This window comes from Amblyomma americanum, chromosome 1 (genome assembly GCF_052857255.1).
Source record: "Amblyomma americanum isolate KBUSLIRL-KWMA chromosome 1, ASM5285725v1, whole genome shotgun sequence".
Lineage (NCBI taxonomy): Eukaryota > Metazoa > Arthropoda > Arachnida > Ixodida > Ixodidae > Amblyomma > Amblyomma americanum.
Window position 1 is genome coordinate 329552141 of NC_135497.1, and position 9539 is coordinate 329561679.

Here is a 9539-nt window from a genome sequence, read left to right on the forward strand (position 1 = left end):
ATGGAGTCTGGCTCTCCAGCAGTACAATTTCTCGGTGCGTTATAAGAAGGGGAAACTGCACGGAAATGCTGATGGCTTGAGCAGACGGATGTAAGCGGGAGAACTAAGAGGAATCTCCTCCTGTGTGAGTGTTTTTTTTTACTTTGTTCCGAGTAATCCGGCTGTGGCAGTTTCAAAAGGAGATGTTTCGCGCTCAGTCGGCACAACATTAACCCAAATTTGAACACAAATTTTTTTTTAAAGTGTATTGCTGTCAATGGAAGAAGCCTGGTGATTCTTTGGCGAAGTCCGAGCGCTTGCGGGTGGGGCAGTGCTTTGCTGTTTGGAACGTCCCACCTGCGCTTTCCTTTGTTGGTGGTGCTTTGGGTTCTGCCTTGGGGGCGATGATATTGCAATCCAGGGGACCAACACGGACGCCATCTCATCTCTTCCTGCCCAGCGGTCGTCAACGCTGGACATTCGAGATTTTTCGGGCCGCGGAGGAGCTGTAAGGTTTCTGGCGACAGCCGGTGGTCTGATTCAGCTGTGTATTCGGCCAGGACACCTGCAGCCGGGGTCCCTGCACGGCGATAGGCATCTGGGTTCCCACGGCCGGTCCTCGCGTGGTTTATTGGATTCGAGACGGAGGATTCCACTGCCGTTTGAAAACAACATTGTTCCCGGAAGATCGACCGTGCGGCCCGGAGGCAGTTAGCGACCGCCAGAACCGAGCAGGGGGTGACTCACCCCTTCAACTGTGCCTGCTCGCCGGCGCCTCGCCCATTCGGACTTCCCGGAAGACGTGTCCGGCTGGAGCGTGAGAACTGTCGTTCGGACGCGAAGACAACGCTCTCTCTGGTGGGGGCGATTGTCCAGCGGCTCCCTCTTTCTCCGGCGAGGCATGTGACGGGGGCGTGTCCCTATGTGAAGTGGTGTGTGTACGACAACGCAAGTTAGGCCACGCCCAACCTGGCGAAGACTTCCTCGAACCTGGGGAATCCTAGGGACCGGACCCTTTTTAAACCGGACGACGAGTGCCGTGAGAAAAGAATCCTCGATCATCCTCAGATCTCAGATCCTCCGACCTTCCCCCATCACCCTCCAATGGGTTCCAAAATCTTGTAAATAATGTATAATAAACCCCCTGAACTGTTTCCTTCATAACCAAGTCCGACAACGTCATTCGGAGAAGGGACCTGCGGCGCTGAAAGAGTCAGCTCACTCAAGGACCCCTCGTCCCCAACAAGGCGCAGAGCTTCTCGCTCTAAGAGCAGAAGTGGGCGCAGTTTGTATGCAGCTGCTCCAGAAAATAAAACGCAACCGAATTCCAAGATTGGCCGGATATACACTTTGTAAATCAGCAGAAGAGCATGTCTGCGCATACCGCAGCGAGGGCTACTCATCCTTCGCAGAAGGCCTACCGCCCGAATCCCTTTCGCAGCAACCTGATCTATATGTGACCGCCAAGAGAGAGAGGAGTCATAAGTTACCCCGAGATACTTTAGGGATCATACCTGAGGAATGACATGATGACGGTAAGACAATGAAATGTGTACCTGTTGAGTAACCGGAAAAGGTAACAAAGCGCACTTGTTTACATTAAGACTTAAGTGTAATTCAGATAACCATCGGTCAAGGGAATTTAAATATGACTGTAAAACCATATACACAGAATGTAAATCACTCGCAGCAGCAAAGAAAGCTATATCGTCTGCATACACGTACGTAGTCACGTCAGGGGAAGTCGGAATCGAACTGAGTAAGAGGTTGAATAGAACAGGGGAGAGAACTGCACCTTGAGGCACACCTCTAGATTGATGAAATTTCCTTGTAGAAACTCCGCGTTGACAACAATAAAACTCTCTGTCAGCCAGGAAAGCTGACACCCATTCCACAAAATAACTTGGCAAGCCCAGAGCCCGTAGTCTGTACATCAGAGGCCCATGTTCGACACTGTCATTTGCTTTCGAGATGTCTAGAGTTACCAGCGCAGCATACTGTCGACGCCGGCGCGCTAGTCGGACACGGCTTTCGAGGTCAGTATGCGCACACCATATAGAGCACCCAGGCTTGAAACCAATCTGACAGGGGTTAAGTAGTCCCTTTTCAGTAATAATGGGCATGATTCGTCCATACAGCACGCGTTCAACCAATTTCACCAGATTCGATGTCAATGAAATTGGTCGAATGTTGTCTAAGACCAACCCTTCGCCTGGATTTTTAAGCACCGGGATAATTTTGGAAACACGCCATACATCCGGGATCCATGGGGTTCTAATAGAGTAATTTACCAGCTCCAATATAGCACTGGGGGATTCGTCGAACACTATTTTAATCATCGCAGAGGTGACACGGTCAGGAACAGGAGCTGCAGAAGGTAACCGATTTATCACCTGGGAGAGCTCAGAAACCGAGAATTTAAGAAAATCATCATAGTGATTCCCAAGCAGTTGTGGGCGAGAGAGCGCAGCCGAAAAACGGTGTTCCAAGCCTTTGCCAATTTCTTCTAATGACCTGGCAAGCTCTACTGGAGTCAGCACATTAGAGGGAATGTTGCTGGCGGGGGCAGCCTGTTCCTTGACCTCAGAAAGCGAAACAAGGCTTGTCTGTTATTAGATTTTTATAGATGGTCATAATTCTCTTCATCATATTTTTCTTTTGCCCTCGCGGCTGTGCGCTTGAAGGTAGCTGCAAGAAACTTATAATCGATCCAATTCCGGGGACATTGATTACGTATAAGTTTCTTCCAGGCTGCCTTGCGCCGCCTATAATCCTTAGAACATTCTGCATTCCGCATTCTGCATTCTCCATTCTGCGCTGATTGCTGCCGACGTAGCAGGCAGGCGCGCTGTTGAGAATGTGGCGCCATCTGGCAAACTCAGGGCGAACTGCGCATGCGCGGTTGCGGTACGCGGTCTGGCAAACTGTCTGCTGGCATGCTACGACGGCATTGCCGCCCACACCCATCCACAGGGTTCAGACACGTCCGTGGGGGCACGCAGCAGCAGCCGCGGCTCACCTAAATGCTGAGCTCGTCATTCTGCGACTTGGTGTTGCCGACACCATTGCGGGCCTGCACGGGCGCGGCCGTCAGCGAAGTCGAGGTGGTGGGCACGCCTTCGGTGGGCGCCACAGTGTGAGCCCCGTTGCCGTTGGTTCCCTCTGCGCGGGTGATGAGGGCTGCTCCGGCGGCAGAGCTGGAGAGAATCTGGGGTGGGGCCGCTCTGACCACCCGCTGCTGCACGGCTTGCGCGAACGAAAGCGCCGATGGGGCGCCCGGCGAGCGTCCAGTAGGCCGCCCTAGACCAAAGGGAAGGAGTTAGCATCAACGATATAGAGAAGGCTTACCGATGCGTGACCAGTTTTGGCAACATGGCATGACCGAACAGCTCCGAACACTAACAGGCGATCCACTATTGCGCACCTGCAAGAATGGGCTATGTATATGTTACGTCGCTGAAGCCATGATAATCCCGCCTTCTGTAGAGCACCCGCCTTGGATTTGGAGGTGGTGGGTTCGACTCCCGCTGTAGGATGATTACCCAGCCGTTTCTCAAAATAAGTAGAAGCTATGCCCCGGCAGGGTGCTCGGATTGCTAGGTTTGCATGGCTTGACAAATGAGCCTGCGCCCTCAAATCCTGTCACTGTGGGCTTGAAGAGACACATCGCAAATAAACTAGATGTTGCATTCGGTCAAAGCACACTTTGGCTTCAGATGAATTTTTTTCTGAAAACCAAATAAAAATCGGGGAAAGGCGAGAGAAGGTTGTTGAAACGGATTGAGATAATCCATGACGTAAGCCTATCGAACGAATTATGGCTTTGAGAGCAAGGTAGCAGGGTCCTGATCGGAAGTATCGGGCGACACGCCCCGCAGTGGTTAATGTATGGCAAGGAGGCAAGACTAGTCGACACAGCCAATGTCGACCAACCCACTCGGGGATTCGAGACGCTCTGTATCCAAAAACCAATATGCGTCAACTAACACCATCCGACGCGTCGGAATAACTGCTACCTCGGCTACATTCGAGCGCAAATAACAGGACTTGCTACTCCCTTTACACCCATTGTAGCGGGCTCGCACAGGAGCAGCGGCAAAGACGCGAATTTAAACGAAAAAGTGCACGGCAAAGCTGATCGCTTCACCGCGAGCAAACAAGGATCGCGCGCCTCTAGGCAAGGTGTAATCGCGTACGCGTCGCGCGACAAGCCAGAAGCACAAACCTAGGGGTTAGGCCTAGTGCGTTCCCGCAAGCCGACCTAGAATTAGTGGCGAAAGAAAAAACGCCATCTGCAATTTTCGTTTCCGCTGAAGAAATCTCGCGGAAGAACATCGGCATCGCGAAAACCGAAGACCTAATCAGCTTCGGTCTAAAGCGAATCGCCACTCAAGCTAAAAGCGGCATCGCGCGCGGGACATGACTTCGCCACACCCAGAGCCCGCCGCGCCGTACCAAACGGACCGGGCTGCGTGGTGACAGTCTGCGGTCGTGGCGTCATCCTAAGCCACCCAGTCAGAGGGGTGGCCCTACAGCCAGCGATTCGGATGCCTGACCCGTGACCTCCGCGGTAGGCCCCGGCGGGGCGCTGTGCTCTACCACGGAGGCCACGGCGAGCCATGGAAAGCGCCTGCGCGATAGGCTCCGCCGGAGCGCTGCGCTCTATCACAGGCAATGGCGGGCCAAGGAAAGCGCTCACCTGTTCCGCAGCTTCGTCGTTGCGACCGCGGGGCGGTCTCCATTGGCGGGGGGCACTCGAGCAGCGATGTCGCAGAGACCGGCCGGCCGATGAAGCAGCCCTTCCTGGCCCGAGCTCGGCGGAACGTGCCTCGCGCCTAACCTCCGGCCCGGATGGGCGCGGCCGCAGGGCCGGGCCAATGGGGCAGCGAGCCAGAGTAGAACCCGTGCTGATGACATCACAGACGAGGGAGGGAGCGATGCAGGGCCGACCGCGCGCAGTCGTGCCACCAGCTTGCGGTATGCGCTTCGTCGTCTTCGTCTCGGAGGTATAATTTGGTCAAGAAGAAGTGAGGTTGCAACGGTTAGCGCTCGGACCACGGTTAACAGTCTTGCAAACGTAGTGGCCGGCCGGCGCGGTCCTGTGTGGCTCCGCACTTTCGCTTATGGCGTCACGGCGGGTGGAGGAGGGAAACGTCTTCATAAGCTGCGATTAGAAGGTTATAACCAAGGGGAACAAGCGAGTTTAACTTGGAAGTTTGTCCGTTTGGGATTCTTTTTCCTCTCCAAGGGGCGCGATAGTACGTATAGCCTTCCGGCAGGGAAGGAGGGGGGAAGAGAACGGAGTTTGTAGGAACGGTGTAGTAAGGTTGGTTTTGAGGAAAGGAAATGGCGTAGTAGCTGTCTAGGCAATTTGCCTATTAGCATCCACACAAGAGCAGCCATATGGCTACAGAGGATGCTGAATGATTACTCCATTATTTACATACTGTTACTCCCTGTCCCTATCGCTCACCCGAACAGGAGTCATTTCATTTACTGTCATTAATTTGAGAATAAAACAACGCAGTGATGCAGCAAGCAGAAGTCATTTTATTTCAAAGTTCAAAAAAAAACAACAAAGAGCATCAAGTATCCTTGAATGCCACTCCACACACAAAAAAGAAAAAAGAAAGGGTGCCACCAGTCAGCCGTGCTGCTGAAGACCTGAAAAAAAAAACATGCAAACATAGAGTTATACCACTGATTCAAATTGCCAGCTTGCACGCTGACAACACAGCTTCCCGCGCAGGGAGCATCGCCAACTAAAGCGGTAACAAAACATTAGTGCGAACATACGAATAACATAAGACATGCACACGAAGGCTGCACACAACTACGTCGAAAGACATTCTCGTGATCTGTACATGATCAAATGAGCCCAGGAAAGATGTTACATGTTTTAATACTCGTGGATTTTATGCATTCAGTGTTAAGAAAAATTGGAGGGACAGAATATCCGCCTTAAAGGTATGATGTGATAGCCTACCCTTTAACGTCACCTAGGTGGCCCACCAGCCTCCAACACGTTGCTCCCTTGAGACCACCTGCCAGAGCCATGCCCGTGAGTTTTTTTCTCTCATGGCACCGACGCCGACAACGCAAATACCAGGGCCCGCTTGCACAAAACTCGTTAGTCCAGTCTAACTCTAAACTTCCCTAGCCGAAAAGTTGCTTGCACGAAAGAAACTAGCCTGCATTAAGGCGGGAAGTGAAGCTTTCAATAGGCAGGAAACCTAGCCGGATTCGGGCAGTCTCAACGAAAAATATTGCCAGTCTTCTCCAACATGGCTGCCGTGCGGTTGATCCGCCTCGAGTTGCTCGCCGATCGGCTGTTGCACCGCGAACGCGTATTTAGTGACGGGGCAGATCGGCATGACACATTCAGCAAGGAGCAGCTGCAGCGCCGCTTACGGCTCGGGCGTGAAGGCATTTCTCGCCGAGCCAAGCCAAGCTTCTTCGCTCCAAGATCGAGCCCTCGACGCGTCGGAGCGTTCGGAGCGGCGCTTTGTGCACCGACCTGCAGCTGATGCTGGCACTGAAGTTTTTTGCCTCCGGCTGTTTCCCGGATTACTGCCGGAGGTGTGATCGGTACCCACGAATCTACAGCAAGCCGCACCGTACGAGTTGCTCTCGCCCTCGTCCACCGCAGGAAAGATTGGATCTGGTAAGCCTGTATCCAGCCGTCTATCTTTCCCTCTATGTTGTTACTGCCGCTTGCTTTCTTTGGCTCGGCGTGTTCTCGCATGCATTTTAACCAGTTGCGCGGCTTGAACATCAGCTGCCGCACGTCCGACGTCTCAAATGCGTTCTTTTTCACGCGAAAGGATCGCAAGCAGTGTGTATAGTTATCCCTGGCCGTAAATGTTTTGGTGTTCGAGCGCATATTTCTTGATTCTGTTCTTTCGAGTCGACACCGTGCGAGGCTGTGTGATGATCAGGTGAGATTAATATCATTATAAATGTGACTCCCTTAATATGTGCGTGTGCGATCGAGTGTGTGCAAGCCCGCGCATGACATCGGCGTGAAACGGAAGATGACCACCCCCGTTTTCTTTCCAGCTGGCCGTCGCCTAGCCAACTGCGGGAAGCCCAAGGCGGCTTCTACGCTGTCGCCGGCTTTCCTTGCGTCGTCGGTGCGATCGACGGAACCCATTTGCGGATGCAGGCTCTCAAATAGAACACGGTCGCAAATGAGAATCTCCAAAAGGGGGCCACATTAAGTTGCGGAGAGAAGTGGAAAATAGCGAAAATTAAATGTAGCAATGCGTATGGCACTTAGTCATGTTCCCGGCACTAGCAACAGCACCCTAAACGTGGCTCTACAGCCTACCAAATTTCCTAACCTGTTGAGCGTTTTGCTCAATTCTTTGTTCCTGTCCTTTTGTGGCAGCTAGTTGCAAGAAAAATATTGGCGGTGGTTTAGCTTTGCTTAAACCTCTAGTGACGCGATAGCTACAGCTCTAGCTACAGCTCTACAGCTGGCCGAGTGAAACTTGGTCACGTGACCAACCACGTGACGAACCACGTGATAAGCCACGGGGCCGCGCCGCCGGCAGCTGTCCGCACCACGTGTCTAACCACGTGAGAGCATGGCGGCGCAGACACAGGGTGTCGGCGCCGCCACTGCCACGGCGCCGCCACGCTGAAGGGACGAAATGCCACCGTAATGTAGCTATCGCTACAAAAACTCGTCCAAAAAATTCAAAACGGAACTTTACTTGACATAACAGAATACAATTATTATCGCATCACATCATGGCGCAGAAAAAGTCTAAATGATACATTTCGACAGTTTCCTAGAAATACACAATATCACTCATGCACTGAACCAGCTTCTGAAAGTGTCATTAGTAAATATTAAGTATGACAAAACTTTACACTTTTTACTTAGACGTGTACCACTTGCAACTGCCACACATCACTAGGTTGGTTGTGAGGAAAGGAGAGGTGCAATAGCCGCGCTACAATCAGGTCAGCCACATGAACCGCGCTGTTTAGGAGGGAACATGGGCAGCCATATGTGCACTGCGATGGCATTTCAAACGTGCACTGCACTAATTATAAAACACACGTGGCCTAATTTTCATGAAACACAAAGAACACAAATCAGCACAGCGTGACACTATAGAAAAAAGTATAAACATCTCATACATCAATACACATACAGCGGGTATATATTGCACATCGAGACAGATTATCACAAAAATGGCGAAGAACGAAGAACATTTAGTGCACATATAAGTTACTATATATAAGCATAAACAAAGAATTTCACATTCGCTTAGTCGTGCAAGCGATACTGCGAGTTTTAGCACTGAGTGAAGAGACGCAGTAAACCGTAAGAAGCTGCAAGTGTGCACATACTGCAGTACAAAAATTTTTGGTCAATATTTCTTTAAAAAAGTGAAAACAGGCATACAGACTTGTGCAACGTCGCGAACAGGCAAGGGAACTTTTTGCCATTACAAGTCAAGTCGGCTGCTGAACACATCGCTTTTCTCTTTCTTTGCGAAGCATCTCACGCAGTTTGGGAACTGATTTTAGTTTCGTTGAAACGCCAGCGGCTTTCAGTTAGGTCCGCAGTTCAACCGCGTCCATATCCTCGATGCAAGCGGGAGGTGTATCCTCGTGCTCCGTTTCGGGAGCGATTCGAGCCCTATTTGTGCGACTCTCTTATAATCATACCTTCAACCCAGTATAAACGATCGTGTTTTTTTGTGCGCGCGACTTATTGTTACGTGTGCGCTATTCTCAAGGCATTTTGCCAGCTTCAGTGCGTCGGCGGCAGCAGCATTCCATTTATTGGATTTTGCATGATGCAATTGTTTCAGAATATCATTCCTTTTCTCAATGCCTTCGCTGGAAAGCCACCCCAAACACTTGCATTCTTTATGCTTATTTGAGGCATGACAGGAAAGAATATGTATATATGGCGTCATTCTCTCAGCCCCGTAACGCGTATGCCCTAGTTCTCCAAGTTCTAAGTATGTTTTATGAAATTTTGTTGTTTCTTGCTCGATGCTTTCGCCGCTCGTGTTATGCTCAATATGATCAAAAATGCGACTAAGCATTTTCCAAAGTGAGATGACTTTGTTTTCTGTTTCCGGGCTGAGTTTTCCAAGGAGCCTCTCTGGCAGCATTTCGAGCAGGCGCTCGCAGGAGTCTCCTTGAATACAGGTAATTTTTTTTCCTTTTCTTTCGTCCTACCACAGTTCAAATTTTATACCACAGCTGTTAATTGCCTGCACAATCGCTTCTACGTGAGTGTCCTTGGTGTTTAAGTTCGCAACTTTATCGCGGTTGTCTTTGTCCATTGTTTCAACAATCAATCCATCAACCAGGCGATTAACGACTCTAATGCGCATGTGTAAAATATCTGGAACCACAAACGCAGGTTCAATGTTGAATAAGGGAACTACTTTCATTCCGTGTTCTTCAGCAAGGCCGTCCTCTCTCGTTTTTTTTAGAGTGCGCAGAAGAGGCGGCTTATTAAGCTCTGTGTTCGCCCCAGCTCTGCTTCGTTCCTTTAAAATTTGCACGATAGAAAGGACATGGGTGCC

The 9539-nt window shown here is 50.9% G+C and overlaps 1 protein-coding gene across 1 annotated transcript; it reads right to left on the reverse strand.

Moving 5' to 3' along the window:
• Positions 1–2998: 2998 nt before the first annotated feature.
• On the reverse strand, positions 2999–4721 carry LOC144120771 (uncharacterized). The gene is made up of 2 exons (XM_077653467.1): positions 4679–4721; positions 2999–3279 (listed from the first exon to the last, which is right to left on the reverse strand). The coding sequence occupies exons 1-2, from the start codon at positions 4719–4721 to the stop codon at positions 2999–3001; spliced, it is 324 nt and encodes a 107-aa protein (XP_077509593.1).
• Positions 4722–9539: the final 4818 nt, after the last annotated feature.

What these genes read in the sequence shown, in the direction of transcription:
- LOC144120771 (XM_077653467.1), bottom strand. Translation starts at nt 4,721, where the DNA reads ATGGAGACCGCCCCGCGGTCGCAACGACGAAGCTGCGGAACAG. An exon ending in ACGACGAAGCTGCGGAACAG is followed by an intron (nt 3,280 to 4,678) that starts GTGAGCGCTTTC and finishes CCTTTGGTCTAG; the next exon opens with GGCGGCCTACTGGACGCTCG.